The sequence below is a fragment of the Chlorella variabilis genome (genome assembly GCF_000147415.1).
Source record: "Chlorella variabilis unplaced genomic scaffold CHLNCscaffold_9, whole genome shotgun sequence".
Lineage (NCBI taxonomy): Eukaryota > Viridiplantae > Chlorophyta > Trebouxiophyceae > Chlorellales > Chlorellaceae > Chlorella > Chlorella variabilis.
The window spans coordinates 669386-689763 of NW_005435079.1; the positions used below are offsets into that span (position 1 = coordinate 669386).

At 67.1% G+C, this 20378-nt stretch overlaps 7 protein-coding genes across 7 annotated transcripts in view; 4 read left to right on the plus strand and 3 right to left on the minus strand.

The window, feature by feature from the left end:
• CHLNCDRAFT_145378 (expressed protein) overlaps window positions 1-258 on the plus strand; it is a gene marked incomplete at both ends in the record, with an annotated part of 5123 nt that extends 4865 nt beyond the window's left edge. The window contains one exon of the mRNA XM_005847877.1: window positions 52-258. Coding sequence (XP_005847939.1) covers window positions 52-258 — 207 coding nt within the window. The remainder of the gene's footprint in view (window positions 1-51) is intronic.
• A 1182-nt stretch (window positions 259-1440) lies between these two features.
• CHLNCDRAFT_52073 (hypothetical protein) lies at window positions 1441-2925 on the minus strand (the record flags this gene model as incomplete). The annotated part of the gene is made up of 4 exons (XM_005848036.1): window positions 1441-1582; window positions 1809-2245; window positions 2364-2427; window positions 2669-2925. The coding sequence occupies 4 exons, from the start codon at window positions 2923-2925 to the stop codon at window positions 1441-1443; spliced, it is 900 nt and encodes a 299-aa protein (XP_005848098.1).
• Window positions 2926-3503: 578 nt separating this feature from the next.
• CHLNCDRAFT_52074 (hypothetical protein) lies at window positions 3504-5904 on the plus strand (the record flags this gene model as incomplete). The annotated part of the gene is made up of 9 exons (XM_005847878.1): window positions 3504-3661; window positions 3891-4038; window positions 4267-4428; window positions 4554-4656; window positions 4807-4883; window positions 5019-5070; window positions 5179-5442; window positions 5614-5717; window positions 5881-5904. The coding sequence occupies 9 exons, from the start codon at window positions 3504-3506 to the stop codon at window positions 5902-5904; spliced, it is 1092 nt and encodes a 363-aa protein (XP_005847940.1).
• Window positions 5905-7641: 1737 nt separating this feature from the next.
• On the minus strand, window positions 7642-10437 carry CHLNCDRAFT_145382 (hypothetical protein; the record flags this gene model as incomplete). The annotated part of the gene is made up of 10 exons (XM_005848037.1): window positions 7642-7714; window positions 7979-8127; window positions 8330-8433; window positions 8639-8756; window positions 8949-9095; window positions 9316-9393; window positions 9628-9717; window positions 9893-10014; window positions 10130-10249; window positions 10398-10437. The coding sequence occupies 10 exons, from the start codon at window positions 10435-10437 to the stop codon at window positions 7642-7644; spliced, it is 1041 nt and encodes a 346-aa protein (XP_005848099.1).
• Window positions 10438-11627: 1190 nt separating this feature from the next.
• Window positions 11628-14354, minus strand: CHLNCDRAFT_8794 (hypothetical protein; the record flags this gene model as incomplete). The annotated part of the gene is made up of 9 exons (XM_005848038.1): window positions 11628-11774; window positions 11986-12128; window positions 12316-12472; window positions 12694-12844; window positions 13025-13150; window positions 13309-13414; window positions 13573-13690; window positions 13895-14027; window positions 14221-14354. Coding segments are annotated over 9 exons (1215 nt in total), but the record flags the coding sequence as incomplete, so codon positions are not given.
• Window positions 14355-15288: 934 nt separating this feature from the next.
• CHLNCDRAFT_145384 (hypothetical protein) lies at window positions 15289-18172 on the plus strand (the record flags this gene model as incomplete). The annotated part of the gene is made up of 8 exons (XM_005847879.1): window positions 15289-15446; window positions 15600-16100; window positions 16277-16569; window positions 16703-16827; window positions 16969-17066; window positions 17303-17402; window positions 17543-17776; window positions 17933-18172. 8 exons carry the CDS (start codon window positions 15289-15291, stop codon window positions 18170-18172), a joined length of 1749 nt encoding a protein of 582 aa, XP_005847941.1.
• An 843-nt stretch (window positions 18173-19015) lies between these two features.
• CHLNCDRAFT_145385 (hypothetical protein) overlaps window positions 19016-20378 on the plus strand; it is a gene marked incomplete at both ends in the record, with an annotated part of 2708 nt that continues 1345 nt past the window's right edge. Inside the window, 3 exons of the mRNA XM_005847880.1 lie at window positions 19016-19105; window positions 19355-19513; window positions 20032-20124. Coding sequence (XP_005847942.1) covers window positions 19016-19105; window positions 19355-19513; window positions 20032-20124 — 342 coding nt within the window. The remainder of the gene's footprint in view (window positions 19106-19354; window positions 19514-20031; window positions 20125-20378) is intronic.

Sequence of the window (20378 nt, forward strand, 5' to 3'; positions counted from 1 at the left end):
CCCCCCCAGCCCTCCACCATTCCTGCAACGACTCAGCCGCCTCCATCGCAGCAGTGGGTGCAGCAGCAGCCTGATGCAGCGCTGCCGCCAGCCGCCGCTCCCTCACCGCTTGCGGCTGCGGCAGGGCTGGCAGCAGATGCGCCCGGGGCGCTGCTGGCGCCTGTGCCTCATGCCCAGCAGCAGCAGCTGGCGCCGCCGCTGGCGAGCCCCAGGCATGCTCGCCGCATCCTGGCGCTGCAGCCGTCGCCAGTGCAGTGATGCGGCAAACCACGCCGCTTTGCCTGGGCCAGGCTGTCAAAAACTCAACACCCCCCCGCCTCCCCTGTCAATCCATTCTTTTGTACTACACGCTCATTGTGTGTCCAATGCGTTGATGAAGATCAGCAGCGCATGCTTCTCACTGTGCCGTGCCTCCTCCGGTTCCCCGCCCTGTTTCCCACCTGTGTCCCACGATCCTGTGCTTTCCAATGTCAAGCCTGCGTCCTTGCACAGGCCTGCCTTAGTGCACAGTCTGCCACTTCCCGGTTTGTTCCTTCTGCACCATTCCCCATGCAGCTCTGTCCTGCCCCAGCCTTTCATTTCGGCCCTACGGCGGCCTCGACCCATGTACAACACCACCCCCACACCTGCAAAGAATGTATATAACATGCACACACAATCTGCCTGGCCTCCCTTTCTGGCCTCCCCTTCTTGTTTTCTTTCCTCGGGTTATTTCTTTGGGACCAACATACTGACACGACTTGTGCGCATCCATCCACAATGCCCACTGCACGCACCCCCCACCCCCAGCACGCCCTCTTGGCTGCTGTTTTGCCTCCTGACCCAGCGCTCCACTCGGCCAATTTTCAAGCTCTGTGCCAGGCCACAACACATGAGCCCACGGCACACATACCCCTCCTCTGCCTGCATTTGCATATGCTGAAACGTAGCTTGCTCACATTTTGGGAATACACTCTGCATGCAACACGAGCATACGGGAGAGGTGAATAGCAGTGAGGGCGGGCCAAAGCGTGTGCCAGAGTGGCGAAAGAATCCAGGGCGCGGCCGCCTGCAAAGAGGCGGTATGGTACAGCGGTAAGGTACCTATGGTACAACGGAGTGGGGCAGGGTACATGAAAGGCACAGCATGAAAAGTGGCAGAGGAGAGGGCACTGGGGCGCCTGCCAGCCTGGCGAGGCGCACACGGGTGGTGTTGAGTACAGCAGTACAACGCCGCGGCAAAGCCGTGCACCAGAATGAAAGAACAGTGCCGGGCATGGAGCGGGGGGGAGTTCATAGCTGGATAGGATCGAAGTTGGTACACAAGCCGGCGGGGAAGGGGGGTCAGGATGGGGTGCGGCGCCCCCACACGGTCACGCCGCGCTTTGCCTGGTGCGGGCAGCTTGCTGCATGCGGCTCGCTCGCGGCACGCCTGGGCAGCACGGGTCCTTTGGGTGTGGCTCAGTAGATGACCCACTGCCGCTCGATTTTGTCGATGATGCCGCCGCCCGTCTTGATGCCTGCCTTGAGCCGCTCATACTCTGGCGGCACGCCCCACAGCAGCGGGATGGCCACAGTCATGACCAGCGCCTCATGCACGCCGCTGTGCGTGGGGAAAGAGAAGGCAGGGCAAACGGTCGGGCGGGGAGTGAGCCAGCCGGCGGGAGAGAGCAAGCGCGACAGGAGCTCGCTGCGGCAGCAGCGGGCAGGGCTGCCGGTGCCGTGGCAGGCACGAGCTGCCATGGGGCCGCAGCAGGGCAGGCGGGCCGTTCCAGGGGGCCAGGCGCAGGTGGCACGGCGCCCTGCTGGGCCCATCCAGGCCCCCGCACCTCTTGAGCAGCCGCTGCGTCTCAAACACCTCGCCGCCCCGCGCCAGCACCGTGTCCTCCACCCGCTCATACAGCTGCTCCGTTGAGAAGCAGAAGCCGGCCAGGTTGACGCGGCGGCTTGGCTCGATGCCGTTGGTGGCGCTGATGCGGAACACGGAGCCGATGCACAGCCCCTGCTCGCCCGGCAGCGGCAGCGTGTCGCCCTCGCTGCGCCGCTGCGCGCCGCGCCGCTCCAGCTGCTGCAGCAGGTGGGGCGTGGCGCCCAGCTGCACAACCGAGCCGTCGGAGCAGAAGAAGGTGGTGATCTGGTCCACAAAAATGGGGGCATCGCTGCTGCCCGGCGCCAGAGGGCCGTCGAGGCCCCAGCCCTCGGCGCCAGCATCGTCCGCTTCCCAGCTCTCGCTCCACCAGCGCCGCCGCGGGCCGTGCCGTGCCCTCTGCACGCATGACGGGAGTGCAGACAGTCAGCGCTGCAGCTATGGCTGAGCAGATGGCATTACCAAGGGGAGAGAGGAGGCAGGCGGGGTGGCGCGCCGTTGGCGGCAGCACCCTCACCGTCAGCACGGCTGTTCTGGCGGGCGGGGCACGGCTGGGAGCTAGCTTCCTGGCTGCCGAGGGGCTGCGGGCAAGCAAGGGAGCCGCAGGAGCGAGGGCCGAGGCCATAGCGGCAGACCGGTCCGCCTGACGGAGCCGACACTCCCCGATCACAAGCCCACGATCGCAAGGGTTGCAGGTGGGGACCGGGTGGCACGAGGACTGCGTGAATAGCTTGGGAAACAGACATCCCCGCCCCTGCGTGCTGGCTCGTGCTGGGGGTTTGCAGGAGGCGGCAAAATCCTCGCCCCAACAGCCGGGCTCACACTTTGTCAATTTTTCTCACCATGGCCGACGCAGAGCAACCAGTGGTGCCCCAGGAGGAGCAGCCGCCAGTGGAGGCGCCTCCAGCCGGCGATGCCCCCGCCGCACAGGAGCCAGCAGCGCCTGTAGATGAGGCCACAGTCCCTGCGGAGAATGCCCCAGCAGCCCCGGCAGCAGAGGAGCCCGTTCCCGCGGCGGAGCCCGCCATCGACGCTGCACAGGCAGCGGCGCAGGCAGCAGCAGTGGCAGCCAGGCTCATGGCATCCCATGTCAACGTAAGGGCCCTGCAGGCGCGGCGATGGCGGTGTCCAGCGGTGTCCCGAAGGTGTCCCCTCTGGCACCTCCTGCTGGAGGTCGCCTTGCAGGTCTAACTCGCGCTATTTTCTCCCGCCCCTGCCGCAGCAATTTGCGCAGGCGGACGTGGAGCTCAACAACAAGCGGCCCCGTGAGGACGACGAGGAGGGAGGCCCAGACAAGAAGCGCGCCTCTGCAGGCGCCCTGGACGGGCAAAACGGCGCGGGGGACGCCGACCCCCCGGCCCCAGGGGTGCGTGATGGCTGCCTGGGCCCTGGGGGCAGCCGCGGCAGGCGCCCAAGGCTGAACAGCCGGCGGGTCCAGTGGATGCTGCCAGAACCTGCGTTGCGTTGCTGCGCATTGTCCAAGGGCCGGCGCCGCGCCCTGCCTGGCGCCGCGCGGCCCGTGGAGCAGGGTTTGCCTCCCCGCCCTGCTCGGTACACGCCCCGTCGCCCGCCGCGTGCCCGCTGCGCTCCCGCGCGCTCACGCCGCCGCCGCTCCCTGCCCCTCCCCGTCCCTCTCTTCCTTCCTCTGCAGGGCCCCATGGAGATCCTGGACATCCCGTCCGCCATGGTGGGCAAGCTGATCGGCAAGGCGGGCGAGACGATCCGCAACCTGCAGCTCTCAACCGACACCCGCATCCAAGTGGACCATGCCGCGGAGGGCGACACCAAGCGCGTCACCATCTCCGGCATGAGCGCGTGAGTGCGCCTGGGCTGCACTGCGGCGTGCTGTGCTGCTGCGTGAGGGCGCCGCCGGCTGGCCTGTTCGTGGGCACGGCCAGGCCGCGCCGCCGAGGCCGCTGCCGGGATGATGCTGCCGCCGCGGCCTGGGTTGTTGCCGGCTTTCCGCTCGGCCCCAGCCCATCCCTCTCACTGCCTGCCCTCCCCTGGCCGCCCCTGCCGCTGCTGCTGCTTGCCCCGCCTGCAGTGAAGCGGTGGCGCGGTGCAGGGCCGAGATTGCCACCATCCTGCAGGATGAGGAGACCAAGGAGGAGCTCGACTGCCCCGCCGGCATCGTGGGCCGCATCATCGGCCGCGGCGGCGAGACCATCCGCGCCCTGCAGTCGGCCAGCCAGGTGCGCGGCGAGGCTGCGGCCGCCGGCGCGCGCTGACGCTGCCCGCCGGATGGTGTCCCGAGCCGTACTCCCACCTTCTGTTGTCGGTCCTGCCGAGGCCTCTGCCCTGCCTCTGCCGGCCGCACACCCGTGCATGCGACGCCTCAGGCACAGGCCTGCTGCCTGCCCCCCTGCTATCCTGTGTTTCCATGCAGCCCATGACCACTCGCCGTGTTTTCCTCCCCACAGGCCCACATCACGGTGGACCAAAACTTCCCCGAGGGCCAGCCGCGCAAGATCATCGTGCAGGGGCGCCCCGACGCCTGCCAGAAGGCGTCCATGATGATTCGGGAGCTCATCAACGGGGAGCCGGGGTCCGCGCAGGCCATCATCCAGCGCGTGTGCGCAGAGGTGCGACCTCATGCGCGGCGCCGCCGGCAGGCGGCCTCGGCGTGCAAAAGAAGGCAGGCGGGCCGTTGCGGTCCACCCCTTGCTTCAAGTTTGCCGGCCTCGCCTCCCCCGCCTGCGCCCTGCAGCAAGGCATCGGCAAGACGCATGTGATGAGCTGCCCCAAGGGCATCGTGGGCCGCATCATCGGCCGCCAGGGGGACACCATCAAGCAGCTGCAGCGCGTCACCGGTGCGTGCGCGCCTTGTGTGGGCGACAGCAGGCCAGCTGGGGCTGCCCCAAAGGGAAAGCAACGAGGCCTGTGCTGATTGCCGCAATGTGCTGAATGCTCTCTCGTGCCTGCTGCTGCCCCGCACCCCACCCCGCCCTTGCCCGCTGCAGGCGCCACCATCCAGATTGACCAGAGCACCGACCCCTGCCGCGTCACCCTGGCCGGCCAGCCCTCCAGCTCGGACCAGGTGCGTGGGGCGGCTGCTGTGCATTGAACCAGCGCTGTGCCTGCACCCCGGCAGATGGCTGGGCGCCTGCATGCGCCGTTGCATCCACCCTGCCGCTCAATCTGCTCTACCTGCCTGCCCTGCCCTGCCCTGCAGGCGAAGCGCATGATTGAAGACATCATCGCTGGCGGCGATCCTTTCCACCCCGGTGAGAGGTCGCCCGCCCCGCTGCTGCCACTTTCCACCTGCCAGCGCGCTGCCTGCTGCCTGTCCCACTTTGCTGCCCCCTGACGGTCTGCGCTGCTGTGCGCTTTAGGCGGTCCAGGCGGCTTTGGCGCCCCTCCCTTTGGCGCACCCTACGGCGGCCCCGCCGGCCCCGGCTTTGGCGGCCCCGGCTTTGGCGGCCCCTACGGCGCGCCCTTTGGCGGCTTCCCTCCCTATGGCGGCGGCTTTGCTCCCTACGGCGGCGCGCCCTACGGCGGCGCACCCGGCTACGGCGCACCCGGCGGCTACGGCGCAGCTGACCCGTACGCGGCGGCTGCCTCTGGCGGCTACGGTGCGGCCGGCGCTGCTGGCTACGGTGCGCCGCCGCGCCGCCCTGCCCTCCCCTGCCACTGCGGGCACATGCCGGCCCAGCTGCAGCAGCCTGCGCCCTTTGCTGCGCGATGCCTGCCGTGCCCTCCTCCCTCGGCCCTTCTGCCCTGCAACCCTTAACTGACTGCCTGCCCCTCCGGCGTGCAAGCCGCTGCAGGCGCGGCCGGCGGCGCGGCGGCCGGCGGCGGCGGCCAGTGGCAGGAGCTCCATGATGACCAGGGGCGGCCCTACTACTACAACCCCGCCACTGGAGTCACCCAGGTGTGCAGCTGGTGTTGTGCTGGTACCGCTGGTACTGCTGCTGCCAGTTCTGCTGCGCGCGGGGGACAACTCGCGTGTGTGTGTTGTGTGCGCCGTGGGGCCGGCCCTTGATGCCATGCGACTCTGACGGGGCCGTGGTCCCTCCCTGCCGCTCCATTTGCAGTGGGAGAAGCCCCCGGGCATGTAAGGTGCCCGTGTTGGCAGCGGGTCCTCCTGCCGGTGGCGGCCTCTGCGCTCCCAGGTGGCAGCCGCTGTGCGTGTGCCTGCATACCGGCGGCCAGCAGTGCCTGAGCTGCGCGTCCGCTTGTTGCCAGTGGCTGCCTGCGGCTCCCACCGTGCCTTGGACCCACCTGCCAGCCTGCCAGCGCTCTGCATTGTTGCGTGCGGCGGCCACGCTGTCTGCCAGCCACCTGCGTGCCGTGGCAGTGCTGCATGGCGGCCACGTGCCCTGCGGCCCTGCGTGCTTGGAGCCTGCTTGCGGCAGGCAGCTTGCAGCCTCGGCCTGTCCTGTCCTGCCCCTGGTAGCACTGCAGCCTGATGCTGCAGCACCGCAATGCTCTGGATGCTGTGTGCCACGTGTGCAGCTGGGGCAGCGGTGCTGCCTGTGGGAGCCTTTTTGCAGCTTGCGAAGTGAATTTCCTGCAGCTGGTCTCATTATGCGTGACTGCCCCTTAGCCCTTTCGTTTTCCAGCTTCCTTGGCGCTCTATCCCCTGACGCCGCCTGTGGCTGCTAGCCCAGCTGGGCATTGCTTGTTGCACCCACGCCCTGTCATGCCTTACCCAGCTCTGCGTCATGGCGTTTTGTGTTTGCCGCTGCTAAAACCTGGTCCGTGCTCAATGGGCTCCGTTTGTCTGCATTCACCGCCCTGCTGCGTGCTTGCGCAACTGTTTGCTCTCTAAATTCCTGCTGTGGCATGTGTGTTCTGTTTGTCTGGCCCGACCGACAAAACCCATGCCCCGGTGGTGCAATGCAAACAGGTGGGGTGTGCATCCCTCTGCCGTGTTGCCTCCTTCCTGGCGGTTGCGTCTTGTTTGTTCTGCAACTCTGTTGCTTGGCACGTGTGTGCTGCCTTGATGCCAATGCCTGCATCCCTCAGACGTATGTGTAACTGTTGGGCAGCCCATGTGTGTTGCACTGAGTGTGCCTTACAGCAATGGTGACAACAGGCTGGCTGGGAAGAAGTGTGCCGCGCTGGGGTTAGGGCTGCGTGGCTTCGGTGGCGCCTGCCTGCTCCCATCAGTTGTCAGCTCCTTTCGAATGTAAAACCGCAACATCCTGATTGGGGATCCCATGCGTAGGGCACAGGCAAGTCGTGATCATCCAACAACCTTGCAGTCATAGGCAGCCCCTCAAATAACTCGTCGTAAAGGTAAAGGTAAAGGTGGGGAAGAGCCTCCACAAGCTTCACTTCCCGGTTTTAACGTCTAGCTTTAGACCATTATTTGATCTGCCCGACGCGCCAAGTGCAGTACCCCCCACTAGTAGTGAATGGGTCCCGGGGAGGCCTGTGCCGAAGCCTTGGCGATTCTATTAGGCGTTCCCGAAGGAATTGGCTTGGATTGGCGCTGAGCCGGTCAGCTATGCCGCGTTTGTCCTCACAAAGTTTCGACATGGGAGGAATCGAACCTGTGCCCTCTCGGAGGGTTTAGACACTAGCTCCAGCGCCTTCAAAGAAGGCCTTTCTTAGCCGCGGTCGTAGCAGGAGGAGATAATGGGGAAAGTTTTCAGCAATTCTTAATGTGGCTAACATGTGCCCTGGGGTTGCAAAAGCGAGCACAAAACTTAGCCAAACTGGATAAATGCATGGATGAGCGTTGAGCAAACTTCAAATATGCTTCAGCTAGGCAACGGTTGGCAGCAGCAAGGGTCGGCTGGCCCGGGCGAGCGCCTGCCACGGCGGCGCCGCATGCCGCTCTGCTGGGCTCAGGAGATGGACTTGGCCACCATGGCTGCCACATCCACCAGCTGGCAGGAGTAGCCGTACTCGTTGTCGTACCTGCAGGCGGTACGGGCAGCGGCGGGACAGGCAGAGGCGAGCGGGCAGGGTGGGGCGGCAGCTCAGACGAGGCAGGTTGGTTACATGAAAAGCAGGTGCGCCAGCCTCCCCCAAGCGCACATGCGGCCTGCTGCCCTGCCGCAGCACGAGAGTCTGGGGTGGGCCCCCCGTCATCAGCCAGCCACAGCTCATCAGGGCCTCAGCGGCTGGCCCAGCCGCACCCCCAGCCCCCAGCAGGCACGCACACCGCCCTCCTCCACTCACCAGGCATACACCTTGACCATCGTGCCGTCGATGACCTGAGTGCTGAGCGCATCCACCACGCCCGGCCGCCGCTCGTTGATGTAATCCGTACTGACTAGCGGCTTCACCTCGTACCCCAGCGTGCCCTTCAGGTACGTCTCCGAAGCCTCCTGCAAGCGAGCATGGGGATCCCAGCACACCAGGCAAGGCACGTGAGCGGCAGCAGGGAGCGCATGCCAGGACTCAGGCTGCCCCGGCCCCGGCCGCCGCTGCCTCCCCACCGCAATGCGCTGCCCCTGGCCAGGAATGTGCATGCTGCATGAGCATGCCGCACGAACAACGACAAAAACGTGCCTTGAAGAGCGCATTGACCTCCTCGGCCGTGGTGCTGCGCTTGACCTCAAACACGCAGTCTGTGATGGAGCCGTTGAGCAGCGGCACGCGGATGGCCAGCCCGTTGAGCTTGCCCTTGAGGTCTGCAGGCAAAGGGCAGGGGAGGCAAAGGGCAGGGGCCAACGCCGTGTTGGTGCACAACCTTGCTGATTGCTGCTGCCCATTCCATCCCGGCCGGGACAAGCAGCCGGGACAAGCAGTGCCAGTCGCCATGCAGGGCCTACTAGTCAGCACGCGAGCCAGGGAACATCCACGCCTCGCGCCGCACCGGCCGGGCGGGGGCCGCACCTGGGAAGATGAGGGCGATGGCGGTGGCGCTGCCCGTGGATGTGGGCGCCAGGTTGACCAGCGCGGAGCGTGCGCGCCGCAGGTCGCTTTTCTTGCTGTTGGGCGCGTCCACCACGGTCTGCGTGCGTGCGGGCGGGCGGGCGCAGGTGGGCTGGTCACTCAAGCGGACCTAGGCCCCGTGTTCTGGCAGGGGGCTCGACTCCTGCTGGCCTGTGGCTAGTGCGGCGTGCCTCGGCCATCTTGCCCCACCACCTGGTTCACCCTACAACCACCACATCCGCACTCACACCGCACCACGCCTCCCGCCCACCTGTGTGTTGGTCACATCGTGCACGGTCGTGATGCAGCCGTGGGTGATGCCCAGCTTGCTGTGGATCACCTTGACCACCGGCGCCAGGCAGTTGGTGGTGCAGGAGGCGGCGGTGACGATGTGGTCGTTGGAGGCGTCGTACAGGTCCTGGGTGGAAAGGAGGAGGGGAGGGGAAGAAAGAAAGAAAAGAAAGAAAGAAGGGAAGGGGATGGGTGGGTGGGTGAGGGCAGGCTTGCACAGGGTGGTGGTGGTAGGAGGGAAGGGGTGGTTTGGGGAGGCAGGCGGGCGCCAGGGCTGACGGGCTCAGGCTCGCGAGGCGCCGCAGCTGGCTGCCCTGCCCGTACAACGCACAGCCCCCCCGGCTCACGTGATTGATGCCATACACAATGTTGAGCACGGGGCTGGGGTCCTTGACCGGCGCCGACACCACCACCTTCTGGCAGCCCTACGGCAGGCGGCAGGCGGCAGGCGCGATGTGGCAGGCCAGGTGGCGCAGGTGGCTGGGCTGGCAGGCGTCATGTGTGGCGTGCAGGCGGGCTGGGCGGGGCAGGAGGCCTCCTGCAGCGGGCCGGCCGGGCAGTTGGGCCGCCACATGGGCAGCCACACGCAGCAGCAGCGGCGGCCACACGCAGCAGCAGTGCGCCGGCAGCAGCAGCAGCGCCCAGCAGGCGGCAGGCACCTTGTCGAAGAACGGCTGCAGCTTCTCGCGGTTCAGGAACTTGCCGGAGCACTCCAGCGCCACCTGCACCCCCAGGCTGCCCCACTCCACCTGCAGGCAAGGGGTGGGTGTGCCGGCGGTGCTCAACAGGCGATGGGATGCGCGGCTGCGAGTGGCAGCGCTGCACACGGGGGAAAGGTCCAGCAGTGGGTGGCGGCGGCAGCTGTGCTGCAATGCTCGCGCTTGCTGGACGCAGGCCATAAGCAGCTTGCAAAAGGAAGGCAACGGGCGGGCTGCTCGCCTCGGCTGGGCTCTTGGCTTCCGAATACGTGATGACCGCCTGGCTGCCGTCCTTACGGGTGATCACTATCTTGCCATCCACAGCCTCCACCTCGTGCTCCCAGGTGCCTGGAGGACAGGGTAGGGGCCGTAGCGTTACGGGCGCGTCACACCATCGGCGGCAGCGGCGGCGCGGCATATGCATGCATGCATGTGCCAAGGGCGACGCAAGGCTGCTTCTCACCATGCACCGAGTCATACTTGATGAGGTAGGCGGTGGACTCGATGGGGCTGGGCTCGTTGATGTGGACGATCTGGAACAGGTCTTGGCGCTCGTCAAAGGCCAGGCGCAGCACCAGGCGGCCTGCACGGCGCGGCAGGAGGGGGTGGGCGGCGGCGGGAGGTGGCGTGGTGAGAAGGCACGGCGATCTTGCCCTCAAGCAGGCGATCGCGGCACCAGGACAGCGGAAACGGCAGCCGCAGTGGCTCCGGCTGGCCAGCGAAATACCTACCAATTCGGCCGGCGCCGTTCAGGGCGGCTTTGATCGGCATCTCGGCTGAGGGAATCGGGAGGTTGAAATGATTTACATTTTCAGCAAGAAACAGCCAAATTCCCTTTGGTGCCCTTACGCCGTATAGCGAGAGACCCCCACGCCATGCATTTCACGCTGAAACAAAATAAACCCTGCAAGTCCTTATAGCAGGCAGTATGCAGGTCGGCAAGCATAAATAATACTGGTTGCAGAGGGTGGTGGCGTGTTGCGGGTTGATTCCCAGTTCCCATGAGTTTGCAATTCAGTCGTGAGCGTTTGTAATTCGTCGTAAATGGAGCAAAACGATCGCGCAGGGAAGGCGCAGACCACGGTGCCCCAATCACCGCTCACACTCCCCGCCCCGCCAGCGGCAGCCGTGCCCCCCTCTTCCAACTTTGCCCAACTGTGTACAGTTCACTACAACTAGCAAGTCTAGATTATGTGAGGCGCCAGAGGAAGTGTGCTGCCGCCGCTTGCTTGGGGCTGCTGGGATTTTGCCCGCTGGCACTGCCCCTCGCATACGCCACCTTTATCGCAGTCGCTAGCTCCACCGCCAGCAGGAACCGTGCTTCCAACAAGCAGCATGGTGCAGGCCCAGCAGAACACAAGCACCAGGCACTAGGAAGCCTGTGGGTTCCCTGACCACCACTTTCAATCAACTGACAAGTGAACCAGGGTCAGGAAAGGCTGCAACCCCTGAACTCCATTCATTCTCCTTATCGTTCATGCCTGGCAACTCTCAGAAGGCCAGGGTTGAAATCTCATGTCCAAAGCTGAGGGAAAGGGCACCAATACTAAACCACTGGCGACGTGGCGCCTGCTGCAAGCGCCCGTAAGTTCACTCCCCATCTCTGCAACTCGCGTGGTGGCTCTCACTTGCCGGCTGCTGCTGCCACGTCCTTGCCAGCCACCATCTCCACACCAGGCTTGGAAGGCTCATTTACTGCCTCAGCTTGAGCAAGCTCAGCGACCGACACCCGCTTGGCCCCCGGCATGCAGGCGCCCAGCCGCCCCAGCCGCCGCCCTGCACGGCACGACAAGCTGCGTGTGGGACGAGGAAGGCTTCCCTTCCAACAGTCTGAGCGGCGCATCCCCGAGACATGCACAAGCTCCACCCGCTGGCGGCCAGTTTCTGTAACAGCAGCGCCGCGCACCGCCCGCCGCGTTGGCCTCCTCGTGCAGGAAGAAGTCGACCAGGAATGAGATGCCGGCAAAGGTGACAGACACCATGAGGCAGGTGCCAAAGCCGTCCACGACGCTGCTGCCCACGTAGCTGTACAGGGCGCCCGAGGCCAGGGTGCCCGTCAGCCTGCCCACCGCATTGGATGCGTAGTACACGCCCACCGTCTGGGCCACCTGCGGCGGGAGAGGAGGGCAGCAAGGGCCAGCACCATTGCACACTCGGCGTCAATGAAACAGCAATGCCTTGGGTGCTGTGGCTGACCGGGAACGGTCCATGGGCGGCGGGGCAACGCGAGGAGCCTGCCGTCGACAGCATGCCGCCACACGTCCCCCCGCGCCCGGGCAGCAGGCAGCCCGGAGCGGCTCAGCGGCGGGCCGGGCGAACGCTCGCCTTGTCTCCCTCGGCGTACGCCACGATGAGGTAGGAGTGGATGGCGCTGTTGATGGCAAACACGATGCAGAAGGCATAGAGCACCACGGTGATGGCGGCGATGGCGGGGCCCGGAGGCACGCCCGGCCCAAACGTGTCTGCAGTGGGAGGCGGGGCCGGCGGCGAGCATGAGGTTGGCATGCTGGTGGCCGACACGGGCGCTGGGTGGGCGAGGCAACAGCGGCACAGCAGCTGCTCAAGCCAGCACATGTTGGCTGGTTGCAGCACAGCATGACATGCCCAGCGCAGCGCAACATGCAGCGCAGCGCAGCGCTTCGCCCTCACCTCCCGCCAGCATGACGATGCCCAGTGACAGCGGCACGACGGTCAGCACGCCGCACCACAGGGCCGCCACCCACTTGTTGGGCGGCGACTGCTTCAGCGGCCCCAGAATCAGCTGCGGCGTCCACGACTGCATCTGCCCATACACGATGATCCACACCTGCACGGCGCCCCGCCCGGGCAAACGCGCTGGGTGAGCGGGCAGGCAGGCCGCAAACCAGCATGCACAGAGCCCCAAGCCAGCAGCGCGGCGCAGCCATCTCCACGGCGAAACTGTTCTTTCTAGGAATGGGTCCTGGTAGAACTTCGCATTCCACCCCCATTCCAGCCACCAGGGGCCAGGGACGGTGGCATGGCATTGGACGGCGGCGGCGGGCTCACCGCCAGGAAGGCGCCTGTGGCGGAGCGGGACCAGCCGATGCCGCTGGCGGGGTCGCGCAGGAAGAAGGGGAGGGGCACCTCGAACCACAGGTCGCGGGCGCCAAACAGGAAGACGCGGGAGAGGGAGAGGATGTTGATGTTGGGCTTGTTGCTGCAGGGGAGCGGGCGGCAGGGGCGAGACGCGCATGAGGGTGCGCATGGAGGCGCCTGTGGCTGCCGCGCCATGAATGAGGCTGGACCACAGGCCCGGCCGGCCTGACGGCAGGCATTGGGTGGGCCGTCAACAGCGCCGCAGCAGCCAGCGGCAGCCCGTTCAGCAGCCCCCGCTCACTCAAACAGCTGGGAGAACTTGACGTTCTCCTTGCGGGCGCGCCCCAGCTGGTTAGACAGTCCCACGATGGCCCAGGGCATGGCGGCAAAGATGAGGCCGAGCAGGATGCCCAGCGCCATGTAGTAGCTGGGAGTGAGGGAGGGAGCGGGGCGGGCACGGCAGGCTCGGTGCACTGCTGCTGCCCCAGAGCCCGGCAACAGCAGAGGAGGGAGGGCAGGCGGGGCAGGCAGCGCATGCGGGGGCGGCAGCGGAGCGGGGCCACCCAGGCGCGTGTGTGGGCTCACCTGACTCCCACGGTGGCCGCGCCCAGGAAGTAGCCCGCACCCTTGAGGCTGTTCTTGAACCCGGTGATGGCGCTGACCAGGCGGAACAGGCGCCCCTGCTTCTCCTCTGCATGTGAATCAGCAGACGTGGGCGGGGGGTTGAGAGCGGCATGGCTGGCGCAGCCGCCACCTCCTCCGGCCAGCCGGCCGCACGCAGCCAGCGCGCCACAGGCACACTCGCCCTCCACCAGCACGCCAGGCCGCCCACCATGCCCGCTAGCCCACCTGGCGTCACCAGCTTGGTCACCGTCTTTCCTCCCAGCTTGGTGAGGTCCTTGGCTATACCGCACATCAGCTGCGTTGCGGTCACATACACAATCACCTCCGTCTTGCTCCAGCTGTCCTGCGCCAGGTGGACAGGGGGCGGCGGGGGGCATGAAGGGGCAAGGCAGGCGGTGCGTGGCGCGGATGCACCTGGGGGCAGGCCGGCCCAACAGCCACGCCGCTCAGCTCGGCCACCGAGGCGGCTGATGACGGCGTCGAGTCGCTGCGGGCTACCGGGGAGGCCGGTGGCGCGCCACCGCCGCAGCCCCTCGCGGCGCCGCACCTGCCAGCCAAACAGCATGCCTATGCCCACGAGCTGCAACGACAGCCCCGTCAGCAGCGTCGTCTTGATGCCCCACTTGGCTCCCATCAGCCCCGCCACCAGGTTGGTCGCCACGCCCGCCAGCTCATAGAAGCTGCAGGGAGCACAGCAGGCGCAGCAGGCGGCGTGCAGTGGCACACTAGCCAGGCACCGGAGCAGGTGGCGGGTAGCGCAGCGCTGGCTGGCTTTCCCGGTGGGCCGGGGCGTGGTAGCGGCAGGCTCGCGCGCAAGGACGGGCTGCCTCGCCCCGCACATGGGCAGGCGGCTGCGGCGCGATTTGGCCCCACCTGAACATGATGGCGACCTGCATGGCTGAGAAGCCCTTTGAGTAGGCGTGCAGCAGCACCACCATGCGCACCGCGCCATCGGTGGTGGTGAAGAGGAGGTAGGAGAAGGAGATGATGACAAAGGGCTTGAGCGCAGAGTAGTGGGCGGCCAGCGTCTGGCGCCGCGACAGTGCGGCGGGCGGGCCCTCGCCGCCGCCCGCCGAGGCCTGGGCGCTGCCCGCGCCGCCGTTGGCCAGCCCCAGCCGCTCCTCAAAGGCGGCTCGGTCCAGGTATTCGTCGTGCAGCGGCGGCGCCTCGCCAGCAGCCTCTGCCGCTGCCTCGGCGGCCGCGCTGGAGGCGGTCACCCGTAGGCGCACACCCTGCCGCTCCTCATCTTGAAACAGCACCTGCAACACGAATTGGAATCACGTATAGGTGCAGCATGTCGTGCCAATGGCACAGCTGGGGGTCCAGGGTGTGCCGCACGCGACCGGCGGCCGCTGTCGCCGCCGCTCACGTCTGGCGCCGGCGGCGTGCAAGACACCCGCCCCGCGGGATCCACCGCGGCCTCTACAGCCTCATCATCGAACTTGCACAGGAGCGGGCCATCCGCGAGTTTGGTGTCCAGCTCGCAGCAAGCAAAGCTGGGAGCCGCCATATATGTGGTACCGGCCAGCAGGGAGTTAGGCGGCCGGCCAGCGGGAACTAGAATGCTGCAGAGGAGGTTATTAGCTAACTGAATACAGAAATGCTCCCAAGATGCTCACCCCAACTCGCGTCATGTGTGCCCACCTGCCCAGCTGGCAGTTTGAGACAAACTCATGAAGAGCCAGGCCAGCCACACGAATCTTGATCACCCAAGCCACTGCTGGCTGCGCTGGGGGCAGCACCCCGTTGGTTTGTGCTCGGGGTTTTGCTTGGCTCTCGCAGCTCCAGCCTTCGTGATCACTCCTTTCCCAGCCCCCTGGAAGCATAGCCTGCGCCTGCCTATCGGGGCAGAGTGTGCTCCCAGGACGACTACAACCCAGACTCTCTCGCCTGGGCTGTGTTTCAGCTTGCCACCACTGCCTGTGCACAAAAAACAACGCCATGGTGGACTCGGCGGCCGCCGTTGCGGCCCTCCCCGACGGTCAGACCGCCCGCTTCGCTGCCGGCGCGGCGCTTCTCCGCAAGCCGCCCATGCCCGAGCGAGGCCCGGCTGCCGCCATACTGGCCCTCCCCGACGCCCTTCTCACGGCTTCCTTTGTGTTGGCCTGCCCGCAAGACCTCCCTGCTCTCCGCTTGGCGTGGTGAGATGCCGGCAGGGTGGCGCGTAGCAGCAGTGTGCTGGTGGTTCAGCGGCCTGGCGCTTGCACGTCCTCCAGAGCTCAAGCGTGCCACCACACTGCCCCTGCCTGCAGCAAGGGCTTCCTCCAGCCCGCCAACGATGCGGTGCGGAGCCTCACCCTGCGCCGCGTCTCCTCGGTTCGCCTCGCCGACTTCCCTGGCCTGCGGGAGGTTGATGCCAGCGGGGCGGAAGACTGGTCGGAGAGCTGGCTGGATGAGCTGGCGGGGCAGGCCCCGCTGCTGGAGAGCCTGAAGCTGGGCGGCCCGCTGACGCTCGTGGGCGCCGAGTCGCTGGGCCGCCTGCGCCGCCTGCAGCGCCTCGACTTGGCCGGGCCGCTGCCCGACGGTGTGCTGCAGCGCCTGCCCGCGCTGCGCGGCAGCCTGCGCAGCGTGTCGCTGCGCGAGTGCTGCGCTGCCAGCGGCGCCTCGCTGGCGCTGGCTGTGGGCAGCCTGGCGCTGCTGGAGGAGGCAGACCTCAGCATGTGCTCCCAGCTGGGCGACTCCGCGCTGGAGCAGCTGGCAGCGGGCTGCCCCGGCCTCACCAAGCTGGACCTCACCGGCTGCGAGCTCTACACGTGAGTGCCACGCTGGTGCAGCTCACCTGCCTGCCCGTGCCTGGTCGAGTCAAGCAGCTTGCTGAGTTTGGCACGCCCTGGGGTGGCTGCCCGCCTGCGCTCGGCGCCCGCTCCTGCCCTTTGCCCTTCCTGTCCCGCTTGACCCACGGCCCCACCCTGTGCACTACGGCCTGCAGCGAGGCGGGGCTGCGCCACCTGGCACGCCTGCCGCTGCGCACGCTGCTCATGTCGGCCTGCTGCCAGCTGACCGACGGCTGCCTGGCGGCGGTGGCGGAGGGCATGACGCTGCTGCGCTGCCTGGGGCTGTTTGAGGCGGGCGAGGGGGTGGCGGATGAGGGGCTGGCGTCGCTGGCGCGCCTGAGCGGCAGCCTCACAGCCCTGGATATGGGCTACAGCTGCTGGTCGCACACGGCAGACGGGCTGGCCGCCATCTTTCCCAAGCTTTCCAACCTGCAGATGCTGAACATTGGTGGGTGGGAGGCGGAGCCGTGGGGTTGTCTGCACCTGGCGCAGGGGCACATTGATGCGCCCCCCTCCCCGGGGCATTCGCAGCGCCGCCACCAAGCAGGCGTCCAGCTGCTGTGTGATCTTGCTTGGCGCAGGCGGGTGCGAAGGCACCACCGACGCGGTGGTGGGCGCCGTGGCGCAGCACTGCCGCCAGCTGACGATGCTGGACATCAGCGAGAGCCAGCGGATGACGGCGGCCGGCGTGCGGCAGCTGGCACAGGTGGATCTGGGCTGTGTGTGTGTGTGTGTGTGTGTGTGTGTGTGTGTGAGTTTTACGGTTCCATCTTAGGGCCATGAGCACCTGAGCATACCCAACCCCGTGAGACGCCAGCATCCCTCCCAACACCCCCCCATCTTGCAGCTGCCGTGCCTGCTCGAACTGAACCTGGGCTGGAACATCCGGCTCAGGGATGAGTCGCTGGAGGCGCTGCCGCCCTCCATCACAAAGCTGGACCTCAGGTGGGGCCACGCCCTGCCTGCCTGCCTGCCTGCCTGCCTGAGGAGGCCGGCCAGCAGCATGCCCTCTGCCTGCCAGCCTGCGTGAGGGGGCGAGCGCTGGGGGGCCGTGCCTGCTGCTTGCGTCTCGGCGCATACCACTTGACAGTAGTTCTTGTGTTGTGTTGGTGCTGCTGTGCCCGCCTGCCGCACTCAAACGGGGCCCCTCACCGCCCCCTTCACCGCACCCCTGCCCACAGCTTCTGTGGTGAGCTGACAGACCGTGCGCTGGCCCACGCCGCTCGCCTGCCGCGCCTGGCCAGCTGCATCGTACGCAAGTGCAACCGCTTGAGCGACGAGGTGCGCTGGCGGCGGCGCGGGGGCAGGGCCAGCAGCGAGCAGCAGGCTCCCTGGATGTGGGGAGGCCGGCGGCGGCTGGCCGCCATGCCCAGCACGTGCGCTGAGGCGGGGCGCCGCGCGCCGTGCCCGCTGTGCTGCAGGGTCTGCGCGCTTTGGGACGTTGCGCCTCGCTGGAGCACCTGGACCTCAGCTACTCATCCGTGACGGCCGCGGGCCTGGCGCACCTGCGCCCGCTGCGCCGCCTGTCCAGCCTGGTGCTGGTGGACTGCCTGCGCGCGGTGCACCCTCCCTGCATGATGCTGCTCACCGAGCTGCCCGCGCTGCGGGCGCTGGACGCCTCCAACAACAAGCGCCTGGACGACGGCTGCTTGCAGGTGTTTGTGGTGTTTGTGCATGAACGGCGACGCGCTGACGCGACGTGTCGTCGGTGCCTCTGCCAAGCACAGCACAGCCGCGTGCGGTTCTGTTGGTGCCGACTGGTTTGCCTCTGGCGCTGAGGGTGTGTCGGGTGCGCGCCTCTGCCCTTGCAGGCCCTGAGCCACGCGTCCCAGCTGACAGCGCTGAGCCTGAACAGCTGCGGCAAGGTGACCGAGCGCGGGCTGATGGCGCTGGTGCGCTGCCCCAGCCTGCGCCACCTGAGCGTCGACCGCTGCCCGCAGCTGGGCGGCGGCGCTCTGCGCCTCCTGCAGCGCCGCCTGGTGCTGCTGCGCCTGGCGCGGCGCGCCGGCGGCCCTGCTGCGGCGATGCCCGCAGCCATCCAGGGGTACTGATGCGGCTGCGGCAGGCCTCCGCTGCTTGTGTCGCTCCCACCGTTCTGCTAGTACCCTTGTACCCCCCCCCGCGCATTCAGCATTCACATCGCACTGCATTTCGTGCCCCGCAATAAAGGCCCGCATTCTTTTTGCATGCACCACTCATCACATTCATATCAGACAGCACGACCCCCGCGCCCTTCAAACCGCAACACTTTTGTTTCCCCAATATCCATCACTTTGTGCCAATCCCACTTTGTGCCCATCCCACGCCTGGTGTACTCTAAACTGCTGCTCCTCTGTGCCTCTGTTGTGCCTGTACCACCACCGCCGCCGCCAATGTGGTTTGCGCTTTGTTGTTCCCACCACCTGCGCCATTCTGCGCCCGCTCCTCTGTATTATAATGTACCACTCCCACTCCACGCTAGAGGACGACTGTAAGCAGGAATCCAGCAGAAGCAGGCTTCTCCTGCTGCGAGGAGCCTGGGTGTCGCTTGCGGCGGCGTAGTGAGGGGCGGCGCACTGCAACTTGCAGCGGTCATGGTTGCATGTTTCGGCACGCTCCTGACATCTGAGCATTGGCGAAAACGGAAAACAGGGGCTGGGCTCGCACACATGTGAGACCATTACTGCAACAGCAGCCAGGGGCTACGTGGAGGTGTGTGTGAAAGATGGCGAACGTGCTGCGCAAACATCGACGACCGACGCTTGCACAGCCGTTGCCGCAAAAGCCGCGTGGCGTGCCATGTTCCTCTTGTGACCCGGGCTCCTACCCCCTCAACTCCGCCGTCCGCACCCCTGCACTCCCCTCCAAGTGACTTCACACCAGCCAGTGGCCTGTGAGGAGTTGTGGCGGCGAATATGCAGGCCCTGAGCTCGAAGGCGTGTGTCAGCAATGCTGCTGTCTTCACCGGCAAGAGGCAGGGCGCCACCTCGCGGGGGCAGCTGCAGGTCGGTAAATGTGCTAGGATCGGCAGGAGAGCGAGCGGGCTAGCGTGGCTTGCGCCACCTCCCAGCCCTTGCAGCAGCGAACTGGTGTCGATCGCAAGGCCTGGGGCGTGTTGCCAGGCCTCAGGGATGCCCCAGTTGACCTCCGGGCGGCTGCCGCGGCCAAGGGGCTGTCAGCGCAGCGGAGCGCTGCCGTGGGCTCAGCAGCGGCACCCAGGTTGCCCTCCCACCGCCTGCTGCTGTGGTTTGCAGGTCATGAACGTGTCCATCAAGGAGGTGCGTGACCGCATCGGCTCCGTGTCCAACACCAAGAAGATCACGGAGGCGATGAAGCTGGTGGCGGCCGCCAAGGTCCGGCGCGCGCAGGAGGCCGTCGTCAATGGCCGCCCCTTTGCCGAGAACCTGGTCAAGGTGGGTGCTGCCTGCCGCTGGCCTGGCGCCTGCTGATGCCGCTGCCGATGGTTGGTGGGTGGGCCAGATGGCGGCAGCTGTTTGCATCGGTGCGCCTGCTTTGGCAACGCCGCGGCAGTGGCCCGGCTTCGACCGAGGGTGGGCCCGCTCTCGTGCCGGCGGGGATGCTGCCGCCAGCGGCAGCCTGGTCGGGAGCCTGTCTGTCAGGGACCTGTTGCAACCAGCGACGCAGCCAGCGCCACGGCTTGCCATGCCGCACCAGCGGCAGCAATGCAGCTCGACTGGCTCGGTGCTGCCACTGTGCCACTGCCAGCATACCTACTTGAGCTTGCGGAGAGCAAGCGGCCCTTCCGCTGGCGGGCTGCCAGTCTGCAGCACAGCCGCCAACACGGCGAGGCAGCTCGGAAAAACATCCGGCCGCCCGCCGCGCTCACCCACCCACCCCACCCGCCTCGCCCACCTCACCCTCCGCCGCTGCCGCGCGCCTGGCCCCGCCCCCCCTTCCCGCCTCTGCGCAGGTGTTGTACGGCGTGAACCAGCGCCTGCGGGTGGAGGACGTGGACTCCCCGCTGGTGGCCCAGCGCCCCGTCAAGTCTGTGGCCCTGGTGGTGGTCACCGGCGACCGCGGCCTGTGCGGCGGCTACAACAAGTGAGCTAGCTGCCTTGCCTGGGCGGCGGCTGCCAGGCTGGCGCGCGGGGCTGGGCCGGGCCGCGCCGATGGCGCACCCGGGCTGAACTGGGCTGGGCTGGGCGCCGGGAGCGCGGAGCCTGCGAGGCGCGCCCGCCTGGCTGCGCAGCGTCAGTCGCGCGCTTGGCCCCCCCCCCGGCTCATCGCCCCCTGCGCCTCCCCCCCTCCCCCCCCCCC